At 36.5% G+C, this 25,051-nt stretch overlaps 1 protein-coding gene across 4 annotated transcripts in view; it reads left to right on the top strand.

Annotated features, from left to right (window-relative positions):
- NFYC (nuclear transcription factor Y subunit gamma) overlaps positions 1–25,051 on the top strand; it is a 42,323-nt gene that overhangs the window by 6,304 nt on the left and 10,968 nt on the right. For 3 of the 4 annotated variants that reach the window (XM_074555430.1, XM_074555427.1, XM_074555428.1), the window contains exons 2-5: positions 6,156–6,265; positions 14,295–14,366; positions 16,084–16,197; positions 18,850–18,945. In XM_074555430.1, coding sequence (XP_074411531.1) covers positions 6,164–6,265; positions 14,295–14,366; positions 16,084–16,197; positions 18,850–18,945 — 384 coding nt within the window. In that variant the 5' untranslated portion in view covers positions 6,156–6,163. The remainder of the gene's footprint in view (positions 1–6,155; positions 6,266–14,294; positions 14,367–16,083; positions 16,198–18,849; positions 18,946–25,051) is intronic. The other variant, XM_074555429.1, reaches the window with a different exon arrangement.

Below are 25,051 nucleotides of genomic sequence, written 5' to 3' on the forward strand. Positions count from 1 at the left end.
TTAATTTTTTAAACCATTATTCTCTATATAAATTTGATTTTTTTTAGTTTAATTCTCTATAAATTTAATTTCCCACCTTCATTTCCCAGCACTTTGCTTTACCTATAAATTTCAATTTTTAATTCCTCCTCAAATTTTAACCTGGAACTTTTTAATTTTGATCAAGAATAATTTAATTTTTATTTCAGAGGGTTAAAAACCACAACAAGAACAAATTTCAGGACATCTCAAAGCATCCTGAGAGTTAAAAAATGAGATTTTTTTAGGAGTTATTCCCAAAAGTTGAAGGGATTTTCTTGGATTTTCTATTTTTTCTCAAATCAGAGCAGGATAAATTTCCAAATATTGGGAATTTAGGATTTGCTTGGCTTCTTACACAGGGAGAACTTGGTAAAAATTTAAAAATCACATTTTAAATGAAATTAAACTTAAAAAATTTAAAATTTCTGCCACTGCCCTTGGTGGGCAATGACATTCCCTGTCTGCAAATCCTTTGGAATATTTGGAAAAATTTCCAAATATTTGAAAATTTTAGATTTGTTTGCTACTTACACAGGGGCAACTTGATAAAAATTTCAAATCACATTTAAAATTGAATTAAATAAAAAAAAATTAATAATTAATTTTTAATTTTTAATAATTTTTTAATGCCCTCACTGGATGGGCAGTGACATTCCCTGTTTCCAAATCCTTTTAAATATTGAGATAAATTTCCAAATATTGAAAATTTTAGATTTGTTGACTTCTTACACATGGGGAACTTGACAAAAATTTAAAATCACGTTTAAAATTGAATTAAATTTTAAAAAATTTAAAACTTGTCCTCACTGGATGGGGGCATTTTCCCCATCCCACCTCCATGATTTTCCAAGGAAATAACTCAGCTTGGAATTGCAAGCTCGGAGATTTTGGGATTTTATTTGGGATTTTTCCCTTGGGTTTTTATAGATTTCCCAAGCAGCTCCATTTGGATGCTCCCCTTTCCCAAAAAAAGCAGAAAAAAGCAAAAAATAACCCCAAAAATCCCATCCAGAGGCTTCCTTTGCTCTCCACGAAGTGAAAATCCCAGGTTTTGTCAGGATTTTGGGAATTTTGATGTTTTGCCAGAGGTGTGGGTGGAAATTCTCCAGGATCTGGGATCAGAGAAGCTTCAGCTTTTCTTTTTCTGGAAAAATAAAATTATTTCCTGCTTGGTGAGGATGGGTTGGAGGTGATTCCTGGATTCCACAGAATTCCAGGATGGTTTGGGTTGAAGGGAATTTCACCTTCTGCTGTCCCAGGGTGCTCCAAGCCCGGCCTTGGACACGTCCAGGGCAGCCACAGCTTCTCTGGATGAGCTTTTCCATCATTCCCTGTTGCTTTTTTGGGAAGATTTTTGTTTCCTTCAGAGCTGTGTCCATGGAGCTCCTCATGGGGATTCTCCCAGCCTGGGTCTGGATGATCCTTGAGGATCCTTTCCAGGATATTCCAGCTGAGCTGGGATGGGCTGAACCACCCAAAATCCAAAATCCAAAATCCATGCTGGGAGAATCCCAATGAGGAGATCCATGGATGCAACTCTGAAGGAAAAAAAAACTTCCTCAAAAATCAACCATGGCCAGGAAGGAATGAGAGAAAAGCTTTCCAAGGGAATGGGAACATTCCCAGAGCTCCAGGAAGGTCTGGGCACCATTCCCAAGGATGTCCAGGGTCTGGATGATCCTTGAGGATCCTTCCAGGATATTCCAGCTGAGCTGAACCACCCAAAATCCAAGTTGGGAGAATCCCAATGAGGAGATCCATGGATGCAACTCTGAAGGAAAAAACATTCCCAAAAAACCAACCCTGGCCAGGAAGGAATGAGAGAAAAGCTTTCCAAGGGAATGGGAACATTCCCAAAGCTCCAGGAAGGTCTGGACACCATTCCCAAGGATGTCCAGGGTCTGGATGATCCTTGAGGAACCTTCCAGGATGTTCCAGATGCGATGGGATGAGCTGGACACCACTCTGGAGATGCCCAGGGTGGGGTTATTCAGGCTTGGACTGGATGATCCATGAGGATCCTTCCCGGATATTCCAGCTGGGCTGAACCACCCAAAATCCAAGTTGGGAGAATCCCAATGAGGAGATCCATGGACACAGCTCTGAAGGAAAAAACTTCCCAAAAAACCAGCAGGGAATGACGGAAAAGCTTTTCAATGGAATGGGAACATTCCCAAGGAAGATTCAGCCCATCTCAGCTCAGCTGGAATATCCTGGGAGGTTCCTCAAGGATCATCCAGACCCTGGACATCCCCAAAGTGATGTCCAACCATTCCTGGAGCTCTGGCAGCTTTGGGGATGTTCCCATTCCCTGAGGAGCCTGGGCAGTGCCCAGCACCCTCTGAGGGAAGAACTTTTCCCTAAATCCCCCCTGGAACAGCTCCAGCCATTCCTGGGATCTTTTTCCTGTTTGGCAGCAGAATTTGGGGTTGGAGCGGCCGCTTTGCTCTTAAACAGCATGGATGGATGGACGGACGGATGGATGGATGGATGGATGATGGATGGATGATTGATGGATGGGTGGATGGATGGAGAGATGGATGATGGATGGATGGATGGACGGATGGATGATGGATGGATGGATGATGGATGGATGGATGGATGGATGATGGATGGATGGATGATGGATGGATGATGGATGGATGGATGATGGATGGATGGATGATGGATGGATGGAGGGATGGATGGATGATGGATGGAGGGATGGATGGATGGATGGATGATGGATGGAGGGATGGATGGATGGATGATGGATGGATGATGGATGGATGGATGATGGATGGATGGATGGATGGATGAGGGATGGATGGATGGTGGATGATGGATGGATGGGTGATGGATGGATGGATGATGGATGGATGGATGATGGAGGGATGGATGGATGATGGATGGATGATGGATGGATGGATGATGGATGGATGGATGATGGATGGATGGATGATGGATGGATGGATGGATGGATGATGGATGGATGATGGATGGAGGGATGATGGATGGATGGATGATGGATGGATGGATGATGGATGGATGATGGATGATGGATGGATGGATGGATGATGGATGGATGGATGGATGATGGATGGATGATGGATGGATGATGGATGGATGATGGATGGGTGATGGATGGATGGGGGATGGATGGATGGATGGAGGGATGGATGATGGATGGATGGATGGATGGATGATGGATGGATGGATGGATGGATGGATGATGGATGGATGATGGATGGATGGATGATGGATGGATGATGGATGGATGATGGATGGGTGATGGATGGATGGATGGATGGATGGATGGATGGATGATGGATGGATGATGGATGGATGATGGATGGGTGATGGATGGATGGGGGATGGATGGATGGATGGAGGGATGGATGATGGATGGATGGATGGATGGATGATGGATGGATGGATGGATGGATGGATGATGGATGGATGATGGATGGATGGATGATGGATGGATGATGGATGGAGGGATGGATGATGGATGATGGATGGATGGATGATGGATGGATGGATGATGGATGGAGGGATGGATGATGGATGATGGATGGATGGATGATGGATGGATGATGGATGGATGGATGATGGATGGATGGATGGATGGATGGATGGATGGATGATGGATGGATGGATGATGGATGGATGATGGATGGATGGATGGATGGATGATGGATGGATGGATGATGGATGGATGGATGGATGGATGATGGATGGAGGGATGGATGATGGATGATGGATGGATGGATGATGGATGGATGATGGATGGATGGATGATGGATGGATGGATGATGGATGGATGGATGATGGAGGGATGAGGGATGGATGGATGATGGATGGATGATGGATGGATGATGGATGGATGGATGGATGGATGAGGGATGGATGGATGGTGGATGGATGGATGGATGATGGATGGATGGATGATGGATGGATGAGGGATGGATGGATGGTGGATGGATGGATGGATGATGGATGGATGGATGATGGATGATGGATGGATGGATGATGGATGGATGATGGATGGATGATGGATGGATGGATGATGGATGGATGATGGATGCATGGATGGATGATGGATGGATGGATGATGGATGGATGGAGGGATGATGGATGGATGGATGATGGATGGATGGATGGATGGATGGATGATGGATGGATGATGGATGGAGGGATGGATGATGGATGGATGGTTGGATGGATGATGGATGGATGATGGATGGAGGGATGGATGATGGATGGATGGTTGGATGGATGGATGATGGATGGATGGATGGATGGATGATGGATGAGGGATGATGGATGGATGGATGGATGGATGATGGATGGATGATGGATGGATGGATGGATGATGGATGGATGGATGATGGATGGATGGATGGATGGATGATGGATGGAGGGATGGAGGGATGGATGAGGGATGGATGGATGGAGGGATGGATGATGGATGGATGGATGGAGGATGGATAGATGGATGGAGGATGGATAGATGGATGGAGGATGGATGGATGGATGATGGATGGATGATGGATGGGTGGATGATGGATGGATGATGGATGGATGGATGGATGGATGGATGGATGGATGATGGATGGACAAAGAGATGGATGTATCCATAGATCAATCCATGCAAGGATCCATGGATGAAAAGATGGATGGATGAAGGAATGGATGAGTCCATGAAGGGATGGATGGACAGATCCATGGATGGATGGACAGACCCATGGATGGATGGACAGATGCATGGACGGATGGATGGACAAAGGGATGGATAAATCCATAGAGGTATCTATGGATGGATGGACAGATTCATGCATGGATGAAGAAATAGAAGGAAGGATGGATCCATAGATTGATCCATGCAGGGATCCATGGATGGATGAAGGAATGGATGAGACCTTGAAGGGATGGACAGACCCATGGATGGATGGACAGATCCATGGATGGATGGACAGATCCATGGATGGATGGATGGACAAAGAGATCTATCCATAGATCAATCCATGAAGGGAATCCATGGATGGATGAAGGAATGGATCAATCCATGGATGGATGGACAGTCCCATGGATGGATGGACAGACCCATGGATGGATGGACAGATCCATGGATGGATGAAGGAATGGATGAGTCCATGGATGGATGGACAGACCCATGGATGGATGGACAGACCCATGGATGGATGGACAGACCCATGGATGGATGAAGGAATGGATGAGACCTTGAAGGGATGGACAGACCCATGGATGGATGGACAGATCCATGGATGGATGGACGGACAAAGGAATGGATGAACCCATGGAGGGATCCACGGATGGATGGATGGATCCATGGAGAGATGGACAGATGGATGGATGGACAGATCCATGGATGGATGAAGGAATGGATGGATCCATGGAAAGATGGATGGATCCATGGATGGATGGACAAAGGAATGGATGGATCCTTGGAGAGATGGACAGATGGATGGATGGACAGACCCATGGATGGACGGACAGATCCATGGATGGATGGACAGACCCATGGATGGACGGACAGATCCATGGATGGATGGACAGACCCATGGATGGATGAAGGAATGGATCAATCCATGGATGGATGGACAGACCCATGGATGGATGGACAGACCCATGGATGCATGGACAGACCCATGGATGCATGGACAGACCCATGGATGGATGGATGGACAGACCCATGGATGGATGAAGGAATGGATCAACCCATGGATGGATGGACAGACCCATGGATGGATGGATGGACAGACCCATGGATGGATGAAGGAATGGATGAGTCCATGGAGGGATGGACAGACCCATGGATGGATGGACAGACCCATGGATGGATGAAGGAATGGATGAGTCCATGGATGGATGGACAGACCCATGGATGGATGGACAGACCCATGGATGGACGGACAGACCCACGGATGGATGAAGGAATGGATCAATCCATGGATCCATGGCTCCAACCTGGCCTTGGACACTTCCAAGCATTTCCCACAACCTCTGTGGGAAATCCATCCCACCCTTTACAGGAAGGAATTTCTTCCCAATCACTTTGAAACCATTCCTGGATGTTCTCCTCCTGTTTATTCCCTGTTTTTGATGGTTTTTCCCTGTTTTTTCCTCTCCAGGTGCCAGCATGTCCACTGATGGTGGCTTTGGCACGGGGAGCAGCGATGCCCAGCAGAGCCTGCAGAGCTTCTGGCCACGGGTGATGGAGGAGATCCGGAACCTGACCGTGGTGAGCGCCCAGGGCTGGGATATTCCCAGAAAAAAAAAGGAAAATTCCCAGTTTCCTGCTCTGGGATCTGGGAAATTGGGAATTTCTATGGGTTTAGGAAGTGAGGAATAATCCCTCAGCCAGGAATCTCAAAAAAACCCCAAAAAAATGGAGATGGAATTGTAGCAGAATCATAAATGATGGAATGGTTTAGCCTGGAAAAGATCATCAGGATTTTCCCTGTTCCTTGGGAATTAAAATGGAACCATGAGGATCCCCAGGGTTGGGATATTCCCAGAAAAAAACAGGGAAAATTCCCAGTTTCCTGCTCTGGGATCTGGGAAATTGGGAATTTCTATGGGATAAGGTGGTTTAAGAAATGAGGAATAATCCAGGAATGTCCAAAAGATGGAGATGGAATTGTAGCAGAGTCATAAATGATGGAATGGTTTAGCTTGGAGAAGATTTTCAGGATTATCCCTGACCCTTGGGAATTGGGAATTAAAATAGAGCCATGAGGATCCCCAGGATTGGGATATTCCCAGAAAAAACAGGGAAAATTCCCTGTTAAAGATCAGCTTCCTGCTCTGGGATCAGGGAAATTGGGAATTTCTATGGGTTTAGGAAGTGAGGAATAATCCCTCAGCCAGGAATCTCAAAAAAACCCAAAAAAATGGAGATGGAATTGTAGCAGAGTCATAAATCATGGAATGGTTTAGCTTGGAGAAGATTGTCAGGGTTATCCCTGTTTTTTGGGCACAGGAATTGGGAATTAAAATAGAGCCATGAGGATCCCCAGGGCTGGGATATTCCCAAAAAAATGGGAAAATTCCTGTCAAAGATCAGCTTCCTGCTCTGGGATCAGAGAAATTGGGAATTAAAATAGAGCCATGAATATCCCAGGGGTTGGGATATTCCCAGAAAAAACAGGGAAAATTCCCAGTTTCCAGCTCTGGGATCAGGGGAATTGGGAATTTCTATGGGATAAAATGGTTTAGGAAATGAGGAATAATCCAGGAATCTCCAAAAAATGGAGATGGAATTGTAGCAGAATCATAAGTGATGGAATGGTTCAGTTTGGAAAATATCATCAGGACAGGAATTGGGAATTAAAATAGAACCATGAGCATCCCCAGGGTTGGGATATTCCCAGAAAAAATGGGAAAAATCTCAGCTTCCTGCTCTGGGATCTGGGAAATTGGGAATTTCTATGGGTTTAGAAAGTGAGGAATAATCCCTCAGCCAGGAATCTCCAAAAAAACCCAAAAAATTCAGATGGAATTGTGGCAGAGTCATAAATCATGGAATGGTTCAGTTTGGAAAATATCATCAGGACAGGAATTGGGAATTAAAATAGAATCATGAGGATCCCCAGGGTTGGGATATTCCCAGAAAAAACAGGGAAAAATCCCTGTTAAAGATCAGTTTCCTGCTCTGGGATCTGGGAAATTGGGAGTTTTTATGGGATAAGATGGTTTAGGAAATGAGGAATAATCCAGGAATCTCCAAAAGATGGAGATGGAATTGTAGCAAATAAAATCATGGAATGGTTTAGCTTGGAAAAGATTGTCAGGGTTATCCCTGTTTTTTGGGCACAGGAATTGGGAATTAAAATAGAACCATGAGGATCCCCAGGATTGGGATATTCCCTGAAAAAACAGGGAAAATTCCCAGTTTCCTGCTCTGGGATCAGAGAAATTGGGAATTAAAATAGAGCCATGAATATCCCAGGGGTTGGGATATTCCCAGAAAAAAACAGGGAAAAATCTCAGCTTCCTGCTCTGGGATCAGGGAAATTGGGAATTTCTATGGGATAAAATGGTTTAGGAAATGAGGAATAATCCAGGAATCTCCAAAAGATGGAGATGGAATTGTGGCAGAGTCATAAATGATGGAATGGTTTAGCTTGGAAAATATCATCAGGATTTTCCCTGTTCCTTGGGAATTAAAATAGAACCAGGAGCATCCCCAGGATTGGGATATTCCCAGAAAAAATGGGAAAAATCTCAACTTCCTGCTCTGGGATCTGGGAAATTGGGAATTTCTATGGGATAAAATGGTTTAGGAAGTGAGGAATAATCCAGGAATCTCCAAAAAATGGAGATGGAATTGTAGCAGAGTCATAAATGATGGAATGGTTCAGTTTGGAAAATATCATCAGGACAGGAATTGGGAATTAAAATGGAACCATGAGGATCCCCAGGGTTGGGATATTCCCTGAAAAAACAGGGAAAATTTCCAGTTTCCTGCTCTGGGATCTGGGAAATTTGGAGTTTTTTGGGATAAAATGGTTTAGGAAGTGAGGAATAATCCAGGAATCTCCAAAAGATGGAGATGGAAATGTAGCAGAGTCATAAATGATGGAATGGTTTAGCCTGGAAAAGATCTTCAGGATTTTCCCTGTTCCTGGGGCACAGGAATTGGGAATTAAAATAGAGCCATGAATATCACAGGGTTGGGATATTCCCAGAAAAAACAGGGAAAATTCCCAGTTTCCTGCTCTGGGATTGGGGAAATTGGGAATTTCTATGGATTTAGGAAGTGAGGAATAATCCCTCAGTCAGGAATCTCCAAAAAAACCCAAAAAAATGGAGACGGAATTGTAGCAAATAAAGTCATGGAATGGTTTAGCTTGGAAAAGATCATCAGGATTTTCCCTCTTCCTTGGGAATTAATATAGAACCATGAGCATCCCCAGGGTTGGGATATTCCCAGAAAAAACAGGGAAAAATCCCAGTTTCCTGCTCTGGGATCAGGGAAATTGGGAATTTCTATGGGTTTAGGAAGTGAGGAATAATCCCTCAGCCAGGAATCTCCAAAAAAACCCAAAAAAATGGAGATGGAATTGTAGCAAATAAAATCATGGAATGGTTTAGCTTGGAAAAGATCATCAGGACAGGAATTGGGAATTAAAATAGAACCATGAGGATCCCCAGGGTTGGGATATTCCCAGAAAAAACAGGGAAAAATCTCTGTTAAAGATCAGCTTCCTGCTCTGGGATCAGGGAAATTGGGAATTTCTATGAGATAAAATGGTTTAGGAAATGAGGAATAATCCAGGAATCTCCAAAAAAATGGAGATGGAATTGAAGCAGAATCATAAATCATGGAATGGTTTAGCCTGGAAAAGATCTTCAGGATTTTCCCCCTGTTCCTGGGGCACAGGAATTGGGAATTAAAATAGAGCCATGAGGATCCCAGGATTGGGATATTCCCAGAAAAAATGGGAAAATTCCTGTCAAAGATCAGCTTCCTGCTCTGGGATCAGAGAAATTGGGAATTAAAATAGAGCCATGAATATCCCAGGGCTGGGATATTCCCTGAAAAAACAGGGAAAATTCCCAGTTTCCTGCTCTGGGATCTGGGAAATTGGGAGTTTTTATGGGATAAGATGGTTTAGGAAATGAGGAATAATCCAGGAATCTCCAAAAAATGGAGATGGAATTGTGGCAGAGTCATAAAATCATGGAATGGTTCAGTTTGGAAAAGATCATCAGGACAGGAATTGGGAATTAAAATAGAACCATGAATATCCCAGGATTGGGATATTCCCAGAAAAAATGGGAAAATTCCCAGTTTCCTGTTCTGGGATCAGGGAAATTGGGAATTTCTATGGGTTTAGGAAGTGAGGAATAATCCCTCAGCCAGGAATCTCCAAAAATCAAAAAAATGGAGATGGAATTGTAGCAAATAAAATCATGGAATGGTTTAGCTTGGAAAATATCATCAGGACAGGAATTGGGAATTAAAATAGAACCATGAGGATCCCCAGGGTTGGGATATTCCCAGAAAAAACAGGGAAAAATCTCTGTTAAAGATCAGCTTCCTGCTCTGGGATCAGGGAAATTGGGAATTTCTATGAGATAAAATGGTTTAGGAAATGAGGAATAATCCAGGAATCTCCAAAAAATGGAGATGGAATTGTGGTATAGTCATAAATGATGGAATGGTTTAGCTTGGAGAAGATTTCAGGGTTATCCCTGTTTCTTGGGCACAGGAATTGGGAATTAAAATAGAGCCATGAGGATCCCCAGGGTTGGGATATTCCCAGAAAAAACAGGGAAAATTCCCAGTTTCCTGCTCTGGGATCAGGGAAATTGGGAATTTCTATGGGTTTAGAAAGTGAGGAATAATCCCTCAGCCAAGAATCTCCAAAAAAACCCAAAAAAATGGAGATGGAATTGTGGTATAGTCATAAATCATGGAATGGTTTAGCTTGGAAAAGATCATCAGGATTTTCCCTGTTCCTTGGGAATTAAAATGGAACCATGAGGATCCCCAGGGTTGAGATATTCCCAGAAAAAACAGGGAAAAATCCCTGTTAAAGATCAGCTTCCTGCTCTGGGATCTGGGAAATTGGGAATTTCTATGGGATAAAATGGTTTAGGAAATGAGGAATAATCCAGGAATCTCCAAAAGATGGAGATGGAATTGTAGCAGAGTCATAAATGATGGAATGGTTTAGCTTGGAAAAGATTTTCAGGATTATCCCTGTCCCTTGGGAATTGGGAATTAAAGTAGAACCATGAGGATCCCCAGGGTTGAGATATTCCCAGAAAAAACAGGGAAAATTCCCTGTTAAAGATCAGCTTCCTGCTCTGGGATCTGGGAAATTGGGAGTTTTTTGGGATAAAATGGTTTAGGAAATGAGGAATAATCCCTCAGCCAGGAATCTCCAAAAAAACCCAAAAAAATGGAGATGGAATTGTGGTATAGTCATAAATCATGGAATGGTTTAGCCTGGAAAAGATCATCAGGACAGGAATTGGGAATTAAAATAGAACCATGAGCATCCCCAGGATTGGGATATTCCCAGAAAAAAAAAAAAGGAAAATTCCCAGTTTCCTGCTCTGGGATCAGGGAAATTGGGAATTTCTATGGGTTTAGGAAGTGAGGAATAATCCCTCAGCCAGGAATCTCCAAAAATCAAAAAAATGGAGATGGAATTGTAGCAAATAAAATCATGGAATGGTTTAGCTTGGAAAAGATTTTCAGGGTTATCCCTGTTTCTTGGGCACAGGAATTGGGAATTAAAATGGAACCATGAGGATCCCCAGGGTTGGGATATTCCCAGAAAAAACAGGGAAAATTCCCAGTTTCCTGCTCTGGGATCTGGGAAATTGGGAATTTCTATGGGATAAAATGGTTTAGGAAATGAGGAATAATCCAGGAATCTCCAAAAAATGGAGATGGAATTGAAGCAGAGTCATAAAATCATGGAATGGTTTAGCTTGGAAAATATCATCAGGACAGGAATTGGGAATTAAAATGGAACCATGAGGATCCCCAGGGTTGGGATATTCCCAGAAAAAAACAGGGAAAATTCCCAGTTTCCTGCTCTGGGATCTGGGAAATTGGGAATTTCTATGGGTTTAGGAAGTGAGGAATAATCCCTCAGCCAGGAATCTCCAAAAAAACCCCAAAAAAATGGAGATGGAATTGTGGTATAGTCATAAATGATGGAATGGTTTAGCTTGGAAAAGATCATCAGGATTTTCTCTGTTCCTTGGGAATTAAAATAGAATCATGAGGATCCCCAGGGTTGGGATATTCCCAGAAAAAACAGGGAAAATTCCCAGTTTCCTGCTCTGGGATCAGGGAAATTGGGTGTTTTTATGGGATAAGGGGGGTTAGGAAGTGAGGAATAATCCAGGAATGATGAAAGGAGATTATTATTATTATTATTATTATTATTATTATTATTATTATTATTATTATCATTATCATTATCATTATTCATTTATTATTTATTATTATTATTTTTATGATCATTTATTATTGTTATTGTTATTATAGTTATTGTTATTATTATTATTATTATTATTATTATTATTAATAATAATAATAATAATAATAATAATAATAATAATAATAATAATAATAATATACTACAGCTTATCAACGATGGGCAGCTTCATTTTCAACGTTGGATTCATTTATTGCTCAAAACAGGAGAAGATCCCAACACTGTGGGATCATCAATTTATTGAAATTTACTGAAATTTATTCTGTTTATTATTAAAATTAATTGTGTTGGTCCCTGATTTTTGGGAACTCAGAGAAGGAAAAGGAAAACAGGAAGAGATTCCAGCACTGTGATATCAAAAATTTATTAAAATTTACTGAAATTTATTCTATTTATTATTAAAATTAATTGTGTTGGTCCTTGATTTTTGAAGATTGAGGGCATGGAATTAAAAGGGATAAAAGGAAATCATCCCAATATTGTGGAGTCAAATCCTGAAATTTCTTCTGTTTGTTATTAAAATTTTAAAATTAAAAATTAATTGTGTTGGTTCCTGATTTTTGAGGATTGAGGACAGGGAATTTAAATGGATAATAGGAAATCATCCCAATATTGTGGAATCAAATCCTGAAATTTCTTCTGTTTATTATTAAAATTTTCAAATTAAAATTAATTATGTTGGTCCTTGATTTTTGAGGATTGAGGGCAGGGAAGGAAAAGGGATAAAAGCAAATTATTCCAATGCTTTGGAATCATCAAATCCTGAAATTTATTCTGTTTATTATTAAAATTTTAAAATTAAAATTAATTGTGTTGGTCCCTGATTTTTGGGAACTCAGAGAAGGAAAAGGGAAAACAGGAAAAGATCCCAACACTGTGGGATCAAAAATTTATTGAAATTTACTGAAATTTATTTTATTTATTATTAAAATTGCTCCTGTGTTGGTCTCTGATTTTTGAGGATTGAAGGCAAGGAAGGAAAAGGGAAAACAGGAAAAAATTCCAACACTGTGGAATCAAAAATTTATTAAAATTTACTGAAATTTATTCTATTTATTATTAAAATTAATTGTGTTGGTCCCTGATTTTTGGGGATTGAGGGCAGAGAATAAAAAGGGATAATAGGAAATTATTCCAATGCTTTGGAATTATCAAATCCTGAAATTTCTTCTGTTTATTATTAAAATTTTAAAATTAAAATTAATTGTGTTGGTCCCTGATTTTTGGGGACTGAGGGCAGGGAAGGAAAAGGGAAAACAGGAAAAGATCCCAACACTGTGAGATCAAAAATTTATTAAAATTTACTGAAATTTATTCTGTTTATTATTAAAATTAATTGTGTTGGTCCCTGATTTTTGAGGATTGAGGGCAAGAAAGGAAAAGGGATAAAAGGAAATTATCCCAATGCTTTGGAATCATCAAATCCTGAAATTTCTTCTGTTTATTATTAAAATATTAAAATTTTAAAATTAAAAATTAATTGTGTTGGTCCCTGATTTTTGGAGATTGAGGGCATGGAATTAAAAGGGATAATATGAAATCATCCCAATATTGTGGAATCAAATCCTGAAATTTCTTCTATTTATTATTAAAATTTTCAAATTAAAATTAAATATGTTGGTCCCTGATTTTTAGGGAACTGAGGCAGGGAAGGAAAAGGGAAAACAGGAAAAGATTCCAGCACTGTGGAATCAAAAATTTATTAAAATTTACTGAAATTTATTCTCTTTATTATTAAAATTAATTGTGTTGGTCCTTGATTTTTGGGGATTGAGGGCAGGAAATGAAAAGGGATAATATGAAATCATCCCAATATTGTGGGATCAAATCCTGAAATTTATTCTGTTTGTTATTAAAATATTAAAATTAAAATTAATTGTGTTGGTCCCTGATTTTGCAAAATGAGTACAGGGAAGGAAAAGGGAAAACAGGAAAAAATTCCAACACTGTGAGATCAAAAAATTATTAAAATTTACTGAAATTTATTCTATTTATTATTAAAATTAATTGTGTTGGTCCTTGATTTTTGGGGATTGAAGGCAGGGAATGAAAAGGGATAAAAGGAAATTATTCCAATGCTTTGGAATCATCAAATCCTGAAATTTCTTCTGTTTATTATTAAAATTTTAAAATTAAAATAAATTGTGTTGGTCCCTGATTTTTGAGAATTGAGGGCAGGGAATTAAAAGGGATAAAATGAAATTATCCCAATCATCAATTCTACAAAATACTGATTGTTTTAACATATTTTTCCCTTTATTTTGAATTAAATTTCAATAAAAAGTCTCTCCAATTTCTCTGCAGAAAGATTTCAGGGTTCAGGAGCTGCCCTTGGCTCGGATTAAGAAAATCATGAAGTTGGATGAAGATGTGAAGGTAAATTCATAATTTTTACCTGGAATTTATGATCCTAAAAAAGGATTTATTGTCCTTTTCCTGAATATTTTACCCCATCTTCCTTGAAATTCATTATTCTTCTCATTTTAAATCATTTTTTTAGCAAAATTCCATTGGCCTTGGGTAATAAATTGAGCTGGGAAAGCAGAAATATTTGAGATTTTGATTTGGATTTTGCAGTTTTATTTTATTCTGATAAATATCACTTTAAAGGTAATAATAAATACAAAAATAATTCTGATTATTTCCTGTTTTCCCTAATGCTTAACTCTCTCCTCTGTCACAAAAATTTAGAATTATTTTTGTGCCACCTAATTCCATTTTTATGTAAAAAGAAAAATAATTCAGGTGGATAACATGAGTTTGAGCCCAGTAGATTGACATCACTTAAATTTGTGCCATTTTTAAATTTTTTTATGAAAAATTAAGCCAAAATTCAGGTGGATAACCTGGGTTTAATCCCAATATTTGGGATTTTGATGAAAAACTCCTTGACACAGAAAAAAGGAAAACCTGCAATTTTTTGATTTTGTTTTACTCCACTCATTCCTGATTTTTATATGGAAAATTGTCACTTAATTCCTGAGGGAAAAGAGAAATTTTTGTCTTTTTTTCTTTATTTTTTTTCCCCCTTAATTTAAATGAGGTCCTGAAAATTCTCCATTCAAACTCCCTAAAAAAGATCCCAGATTTCTGAGGGCCCAACTCAGTGTCAGAACCAAAAAAAAGCCAAATTTGTGATGATAAAAGGAAAAAATAAAATTTTTAAAGCAGAATGAAGAGCAGGGAAAGTCTCTGTCCTGTCTGGAATATTCCAATTTAAAGATTAATTAATAATCATTAATGCCAAAGATAATCAAACTGCTTCATTTGGGTTATACTGGGGCCAGATATTTTTTAAGGAAAAGGAAATTTTGGTGAAAAAAATTACAAACAATTCTCTTTAGAGAATATTTTAGATACTGAAAATTCTTCTCAACTCAGTCACACCAAGGAAATCCTGAGGTGAAATTCCCCCTTCATTTTAAGGGAAATATTATATTAAAATAATAATATTATATTAAAATTATTATTATTATTATTATTATTATTATTATTATTATTATTATTATTATTATTATTATTATTATTAATAATAATAATAATAATAATAATAATAATAATAATAATAATAATAATAATAATAATAATAACAATATATAAAAATAATAATATTATTTTTTCCATGATCCTAACTCAGAGGAAATCCTGAGGTGAAAATTCCCTTCTTCATTTGAGTTAAACTGCAGCCAAATTATTATTTTTTAAGGAAATTTGGTGAAAAAATTACAAACAATTCTCTTCAGAGAATAAACTGGAGCCAGATATTTTTTAAGAAAAGGAAATTTTGTGGAAAAAAATACAAACAATTCTCTTTAGAGAATATTTTAGATACCCAGAGAATAAACTGGAGCCAGATATTTTTTAAGAAAAGGAAATTTGGTGGAAAAAATTACAAACAATTGTTTTAGAGAATATTTTAGATACCCAAAACTCTTCTTCCGTAATCTCAACTCAGTCACACCCGAGGAAATCCTGAGGTAAAAATTCCCCCAAATCCCCATTTAACCCCCCAATTTCCACTCAGCCAATGCAATTCCTCGTTTTACCATTGGAATTGAGTGGTAAAATTGAGAATAATTTGATTTTTTCCCAGATGATCAGTGCAGAGGCCCCTGTGCTTTTTGCAAAAGCCGCTCAGATTTTCATCACCGAGCTCACCCTGCGAGCTTGGATCCACACAGAGGACAACAAACGCAGGACCCTGCAGGTAAAAGCTCCCAAATCCCTTCCTCAATCCTTATTTTTATGTTTTATACCAGTTTAAATAGTATTTTTTAAAATTTAATTAAAATAAACCCATACAGACACAAATCTCCATCTCTCAGCTGCAGCCGTTGAATTTCTGCTTGATTTTTGTTGTTAGTTGTGAGGTAAATTTTCTTTGTGGTGATGGAAATGTGGAGGTGAAAATAAAAAATAAAACAAAGTATAAATTATTTCCATGTTTTATACACAAAACTACCCAGTTGAAATAGTATTTTTTTAAATTTAATTAAAATAAACCCATCCAGACATAAATCTCCATCTCTCATCTGCAGCCGTTGAATTTCTGTTTGATTTTTGTTGTTACTTGTGAGCTAAACTTGTAGAAGTTTGCTTTGTGGTGGAGGTGAAAATAAAAAATAAAACAAAATATAAATTATTTCCATGTTTTGTACACAGAATTACCCAGTTTAAATAGAATTTTTGTGAATTTAATTAAAATAAACCCACCCAAACACAAATCTCCATCTCTCAGCTGATGGTGACCCTGCTGGAACAGAGCAGACCCTGCAGGTAAAGGAGCTCCCAAATCCCTTCCCCAATCCTTATTTTTATGTTTTATACACAAAATTACCCAGTTTAAATAGAATTTTTGTGAATTTAATTAAAATAAACCCACCCAGATATAAATCTCCATCTCTCAGCTGCAGCCGTTGAATTTCTGCTTGATTTTTGTTGTTAGTTGTGAGGTAAATTTGCAGAAGTTTGCTTTGTGGTGATGGAAATAAAAATAAAATATAAATTATTTTCATGTTTTATACACAGAATTACCCAGTTTAAATAGAATTTTTGTTAATTTAATTAAAATAAACCCGCCCAAACACAAATCTCCATCTCTCAGCTGATGGTGAACCTGCTGGAACAGCAGGACCCTGCAGGTAAAGGAGCTCCCAAATCCCTTCCCCAATCCTTATTTTTATATTTTATACACAAAATTACCAAGTTTTAATAGTATTTTTTAAAATTTAATTAAAATAAACCTGCCCAAACACAAATCTCCATCTCTCAGATGCAGCCGTTGAATTTCTGTTTGATTTTTGTTGTTAGTTGTGAGGTAAACTTGTAGAAGTTTGCTTTGTGGTGATGGAAATAAAAATAAAATATAAATTATTTCCATGTTTTGTACACAAAATTACCCAGTTTAAATAGAATTTTTGTGAATTTAATTAAAATAAACCCGCCCAAACACAAATCTCCATCTCTCAGCTGATGGTGAACCTGCAGGTAAAGGAGCTCCCAAATCCCTTCCTCAATCCTTATTTTTATGTTTTATACACAGAATTACCCAGTTGAAATAATAATTTTGTGAATTTAATTAAAATAAACCCACCCAAACACAAATCTCCATCTTTCAGCTGCAGCCGTTGAATTTCTGCTTGATTTTTGTTGTTAGTTGTGAGGTAAACTTGTAGAAGTTTGCTTTGTGGTGATGGAAATAAAAATAAAATATAAATTATTTTCATGTTTTGTACACAAAACTACCCAGTTGAAAGAGGTTTTTTGTTAATTTAATTAAAATAAAAAACAAAATTTGTGGAGGTGAAAATAAAAATAAAGCAAAATATAAATTATTTCCATGTTTTGTGCACAGAACTACCCAGTTGAAATAAATTTTTGTTAATTTAATTAAAATAAACAAAATAAAAATAAAACAAAATATAAATTATTTCCATGTTTTGTACACAGAACCACCCAGTTGAAATAATTTTTTTGTTAATTTAATTAAAATAAAATAAAAATAAAACAAAATATAAATTATTTTCATGTTTTGTACACAGAACTACCCAGTTTAAATAGAATTTTTGTTAATTTAATTAAAATAAACAAAATAAAAATAAAACAAAATTTGTGGAGGTGAAAATAAAAAATAAAACAAAATATAAATTACTTCCGTGTTTTGTACACAGAACTGCCCAGTTTAAATATTTTTTTTAAATTTAATTAAAATAAAATAAAAATAAAATAAAATTTGTTGTGGAGGTGAAAATAAAAATAAAACAAAATATAAATTATTTCCATGTTTTGTACACAGAATTACCCAGTTGAAATAATTTTTTTGTTAATTTAATTAAAATAAACAAAATAAAAATAAAAATTAAATTTGTGGAGGTGAAAATAAAAAATAAAACAAAATAGAAATTAATTGGGTCTTGGAGAGAATCCATTTCCTCAACAATACTCAATTTTTAAATGGTTGAAGAGTAAAATATAACTCTTAAATAAAAGAATAAAATCTCATTATTAAGATCATTTTATTGATAAAAAAAAGGAGGTTTTACATTTTTAATCTTCCATATTAAGCAGAATTTCTGGAAAATGTAACAATCATTAATTCAAGCCCTCAGGTCAGGGAAAAATTGGGATTTTTCAGGCCCACATCAGGAATTGCTGATTTCAAGGCAGGAATCCATTAAACTCAGCTAAAACTTGCTAAAAATCCATTTTTTATTGCCCATTTTCATTTCTTTACTCAGCACAAAACTGAATTTCCACCAGGAAAAATTTCCCCTTGGCTTTAAACACCTGGAATTCCATTTCTGCGGTGCCAAATTTGAATTTTTTGGAGAAAAAAGAAAATTTTTATTTTTTGTTGCAGAGGAACGACATTGCCATGGCCATCACCAAATTCGATCAATTTGATTTTCTGATCGATATCGTGCCCAGGGATGAGCTGAAACCTCCAAAAAGGCAGGTGAGAAACAAAAATTCTGAATTTTTTCTCCTTTTCTCAGCTTGATATAAAACCAAATAACACAGATTTCAACATGAGGTTTGTGCTTGTCTTTTTTATTTCCTCTGGTTTTTCAGGTTCTTAAATTCTTTAATTTAATGGCTTTAAATTCTTTCATTTTAAGGGTTTAAATTCTTTAATATCATGGTTTCAGTACTTTAATTTCAGGTTCTTAAATTCTTAAATTTCATGGTTTTAAAATTATTTAAGTTCATGTTCTTAAATTCTTTAATGTCTTTAAATTCTTTAATTTCATGCTTTTAAATTCTTTCATTTCAAGGGTTTAAATTCTTTAATTTAATGTCTTTAAATTCTTTAATTTCATGCTTTTAAAATTCTTTAATTTCAAGGGTTTAAATTCTTTAATATCATGGTTTCAGTACTTTAATTTCAGGTTCTTAAATTCTTTAATTTAATGTCTTTAAAGTCTTTAATGTCTTTAAATTCTTTAATTTCAAGGGTTTAAATTCTTTAATATCATGGTTTCAGTACTTTCATTTCAGGTTCTTAAATTCTTTAATTTCAAGTTCTTAAATTTTTAAATTTCAGGTTCTTAAATGCTTAAATTTCATGCTTTTAAATTCTTTCATTTCATGCTTTTAAATTCTTTAATTTTAAGGGTTTAAATTTTTTAATATCATGGTTTCAGTACTTTTATTTCAGTTTCTTAAATTTTTTAATTTCAAGTTTTTAAATTCTTTAATGTCGTGTTCTTAAATTAGTTAGTTTAAAGAAGGTTCTTAAGTTCTTTAATTTCAAATGTTTAAATTCTTTCATTTCAAGCTTTTATATTTTTAAATTTCAGGTTCTTAAATGCTTAAATTTCATGGTTTTAAATTCTTTAATTTAATGTCTTTAAAGTCTTTAATTTCATGCTTTTAAATTCTTTAATTTCAAGAATTTAAATTCTTTAATATCATGGTTTCAGTACTTTCATTTCAGGTTCTTATAATTCTTAAATGTCGTGTTTTTAAATTCGTTAGTTTAAATAAATTTAAATTCTTAAAATTAAATTTCATTTCAAATTTTTAAATTCTTTCATTTCAAGCTTTTAAATTTTTAAATTTCAGGTTCTTAAATTCTTAAATTTCATGATTTTGCATTATTTAAGTTCATGTTCTTAAATTCTTTAATGTCTTTAAATTCTTTAATTTCATGCTTTTTAAATCCTTTAATTTTAAGGGTTTAAATTTTTTAATATCATGGTTTCAGTACTTTAATTTCAGGTTCTTAAATTCTTTAATTTCAAGTTTTTAAATGCTTTCAAGCTTTTAAATTTTTAAATTTCAGGTTCTTAAATGCTTAAATTTCATGGTTTTAGATTAAGAACAAATTATTTGTACTTAAATTCTTAAATTTCATGGTTTTAAAATTATTTAAGTTCATGTTCCTAAATTCTTTAATTTAATGTCTTTAAATTCTTTAATTTCATGCTTTTTAAATTCTTTAATTTTAAGGGTTTAAATTCTTTAATATCATGGTTTCAGTACTTTAATTTCAGGTTCTTAAATTCTTTAATTTCAAGCTTTTAAATTTTTAAATTTCAGGTTCTTAAAGGCTTAAATTTCATGGTTTTAGATAAAGAACAAATTATTATTTGTTCTTAAATTCTTAAATTTCATGGTTTTAAAATTATTTAAGTTCATGTTCTTAAATTCTTTCATTTAATGTCTTTAAATTCTTTCATTTCAAGAGTTTAAATTCTTTAATATCATGGTTTCAGTACTTTCATTTCAGGTTCTTAAATTCTTTAATTTAATGTCTTTAATCTTTAATTTCATGCTTTTAAGTTCTTTAATTTAATGTCTTTAAATTCTTTAATTTCATGCTTTTAAATTCTTTAATTTTAAGGGTTTAAATTCTTTAATTTCAAGAATTTAAATTCTTTAATATCATGGTTTTCAATTATTTCAGGTTCTTAAATTCTTTAATTTCAAGTTTTTAAATTTTTAAATTTCAGGTTCTTAAATTCTTAAATTTCATGGTTTTAAAATTATTTAAGTTCAGGTTCTTAAATTCTTTAATTTAATGTCTTTAAATTCTTTAATTTCATGCTTTTAAACTCTTTAATTTTAAGGGTTTAAATTCTTTAATTTCAAGGGTTTAAATTCTTTAATATCATGGTTTCAGTACTTTAATTTCAGGTTCTTAAACTCTTTAATTTCAAGTTTTTAAATGCTTTCAAGTTTTTAAATTTTTAAAGTTCATGTTCTTAAATTTCAAGTTTTTAAATTCTTAAATTTCAAGTTCTTAAATTCTTTAATGTCGTGTTTTTAGATTCGTTAGTTTAAAGAAGGTTCTTAAGTTCTTTAATTTCAATTGTTCAAATTCTTTCAAGTCCTTAAATTTTTAAATGTCAGGTTCTTAAATTCTTAAATAAAAATAAAATTCTTCAATAAAACTAAAACCCACTGGATTTTTGTGAAAATAAAAATTTCATGGAAACCACAACGAACCAAACCCTGCACACTTCTGATCCCAAACGGAGCCAGCGGGGGAAGAATTTAACTTGGAAAAATTTTAATTTTTGTACATTTTGGGTTGAAAATCCCTTTTTTGAATATTTTAGGGCAGTCAATGCCTCTGTAAACATCCTTGACTGGAAGCTGGAAGGTTCTGGAAGGAGCTTTCAGTCGGATGTTTGCAGCCGCAGGCTGCTGCTCTCACTGGGATCCCTTCTGCAATTTCCCTGCTGGATAAAACCTCTGGAATCTCCTCAAAGGTTTGGAAAATTAAAATTATTGTTCAAAAAAACAACTCCTTGCTCAAGGTTTGCAGTGTGGAAAAATTTAAAAAAAAACCTGAGGGATTTGGGGCTTTGTGGAACAGCTTGGCGTGGAAGTTTGGTTCTAAAATTGAAATTTTTTTACCTTTTCCACTATAAATCCTGGAAAATTTTGTCTGCTGGGTGTGTTCAGAGCAGCATTCCCGTTTGGAGCTGGATTTTGGAGACAATGAAAGGAGGGAATAAAATCCAAATTTCTTATTTTGGGATTCCGCCCTGAGCTGGCTTTAAATTCCCATCCTGATTTCCAGAAAGTGTAGAAAATAAGGAAAATATTTTTCCATGTGCCAAAATGTAGGAAAGTCCAACCTGCTGCTTCTGGGCTTAAATTCAGATTTTGTACCTGGAATTTTGTGCCTGGATTTTGTGTCCTGGTGCTGCTCCTGAGTGACAATGAGGGGAAAGGAATAAAATCCAAATTTCTTCCTTTGGGATGCTGCCCTGAGCTGGCTTTAAATTCCCATCCTGATTTCCAGAAAATAAGGAAAATATTTTTTTATGTCACAAAATGTAGGAGAATCCATCCTGCTGCTTCTGGGGTTAAATTCAGATTTTGTACCTGGAATTTTGTGTCCTGGTGCTGCTCCTGAGTGACAATGAAAGGAGGGAATAAAATCCAAATTTCTTATTTTGGGATTCTGCCCTGAGCTGGCTTTAAATTCCCATCCTGATTTTCACAAGGTCTAGAAAATAAGAAAAATATTTTTCTATGTCACAAAATGTAGGAAAGTCCATCCTGCTGCTCCTGGGGTTAAAATTGGATTTTGTGCCTGGAATTTTGTGTCCTGGTGCTGCTCCTGAGTGACAATGAAGGGAGGGAATAAAATCCAAATTTCTTCCTTTGGGATGCTGCCCTGAGCTGGCTTTAAATTCCCATCCTGATTTCCAGAAGGTCTAGAAAATAAGAAAAATATTTTTCTATGTCACAAAATCTTGGAGAATTCATCCTGCTGCTCCTGGGGTTAAAATTGGATTTTGTACCTGGAATTTTGTGTCCTGGTGCTGCTCCTGAGTGACAATGAGGGGAAAGGAATAAAATCCAAATTTCTTCCTTTGGGATTCTGCCCTGAGCTGGCTTTAAATTCCCATCCTGATTTCCAGAAAATAAGGAAAATATTTTTTTATGTCACAAAATGTAGGAGAATCCATCCTGCTGCTCCTGGGGTTAAAATTGGATTTTGTGCCTGGAATGTTCTGGTGCTGCTCCTGAGTGACCATGAAGGGAAAGGAATAAAATCCAAATTTCTTCCTTTGGGATTCTGCCCTGAGCTGGCTTGAACTTCCCATCCTGATTTCCAGAAAATAAGGAAAATATTTTTTTATGTCACAAAATGTAGGAAAGTCCAACCTGCTGCTCCTGGGGTTAAAATTGGATTTTGTGCCTGGATTTTGTGTCCTGGTGCTGCTCCTGAGTGACAATGAAGGGAAAGGAATAAAATCCAAATTTCTTCCTTTGGGATTCTGCCCTGAGCTGGCTTTAAATTCCCATCCTGATTTCCAGAAGGTCCAGAAAATTAGGAAAAAATGTCCCAAAATCTTGGAGAATCCCTCCTGCTGCTCCTGGGGTTAAAATTGGATTTTGTACCTGGAATTTTGTGTCCTGGTGCTGCTCCTGAGTGAAAATGAGGGGAGGGAATAAAATCCAAATTTCTTCCTTTGGGATTCTGCCCTGAGCTGGATTTAAATTCCCATCCTGATTTCCAGGAGGTGTAGAAAATAAGGAAAATATTTTTTTATGTCACAAAATGTAGGAAAGTCCAACCTGCTGCTTCTGGGGTTAAATTCAGATTTTGTGCCTGGAATTTTGTGCCTGGATTTTGTGTCCTGGTGCTGCTCCTGAGTGACAATGAAAGGAGGGAATAAAATCCAAATTTCTTCCTTTGGGATGCTGCCCTGAGCTGGCTTTAATTTCCCATCCTGATTTCCAGAAAATAAGGAAAATATTTTTTTATGTCACAAAATGTAGGAGAATCCATCCTGCTGCTCCTGGGGTTAAAATCAGATTTTGTGCCTGGATTTTGTGTCCTGGTGCTGCTCCTGAGTGACAATGAAGGGAGGGAATAAAATCCAAATTTCTTCCTTTGGGATTCTGCCCTGAGCTGGCTTGAACTCCCCATCCTGATTTCCAGAAGGTCTAAAAAATAAGGAAAATATTTTTCTATGTCACAAAATGTAGGAAAGTCCATCCTGCTGCTCCTGGGGTTAAAATTGGATTTTGTACCTGGAATGTTCTGGTGCTGCTCCTGAGTGACAATGAAAGGAGGGAATAAAATCCAAATTTCTTATTTTGGGATTCTGCCCTGAGCTGGCTTTAAATTCCCATCCTGATTTCCAGAAAATAAGGAAAATATTTTTTTATGTCACAAAATGTAGGGGAATCCAACCTGCTGCTTCTGGGGTTAAAATTGGATTTTGTGCCTGGATTTTGTGTCCTGGTGCTGCTCCTGAGTGACAATGAAGGGAAAGGAATAAAATCCAAATTTCTTCCTTTGGGATTCCACCCTGAGCTGGCTTTAAATTCCCATCCTGATTTCCAGAAGGTCCAGAAAATTAGGAAAACATGTCCCAAAATCTTGGAGAATCCATCCTGCTGCTCCTGGGGTTAAAATCAGCCTGCCAGGTGTGCTGGGAACTCAACATAAAATAGAAATATCAACTGGAAGGGAATCCATGAGAAATTCAGGGATTCCAGCAGGCTGCTGGATGGGAATGTCCCATGTTGTAGCACCTCTTACACCCTCATATATTTGAATATATTGAATATTATTATTTCTTTCAAAGGAATGGGAATAACAGGGAGCTGCAGGAGTAGGAAATATTGTGTTGGTTGTGATGATGTTTCCCCTCACAGCCAGGCTCAAAATTGATCTTTTTGTACAGCCAGCTGGGATCTGTTGAATTTTTGGGATTTTTACTCTGGGAACCTCCCAGGAGTAACTCCAGAGTTGTTCTGCTCTGCAAAAATCAACTTCTAAGCCAACAAACTCCTCACTCCAGCCTGATGCCCACCCAGTTTAATGGGAATTTTCCTTTTCCTGCTCAGCTGGATCAACTGGAGGGGAATCCATGAGAAATTCAGGGATTCCAGCAGGCTGCTGGATGGGAATGTCCCATGTTGTAGCACCTCTTACACCCTCATATATTTGAATATATTGAATATTATTATTCCTTCCTTCAGAGGAATGGGAATAACAGGGAGCTGCAGGAGTAGGAAATGTTGTGTTTGCTTGTGATGAGTTTTCCCTCACAGCCAGGCTCAAAATTGGTCTTTTTTTTACAACC

This window comes from Zonotrichia albicollis, chromosome 20 (assembly GCF_047830755.1).
Source record: "Zonotrichia albicollis isolate bZonAlb1 chromosome 20, bZonAlb1.hap1, whole genome shotgun sequence".
NCBI lineage: Eukaryota > Metazoa > Chordata > Aves > Passeriformes > Passerellidae > Zonotrichia > Zonotrichia albicollis.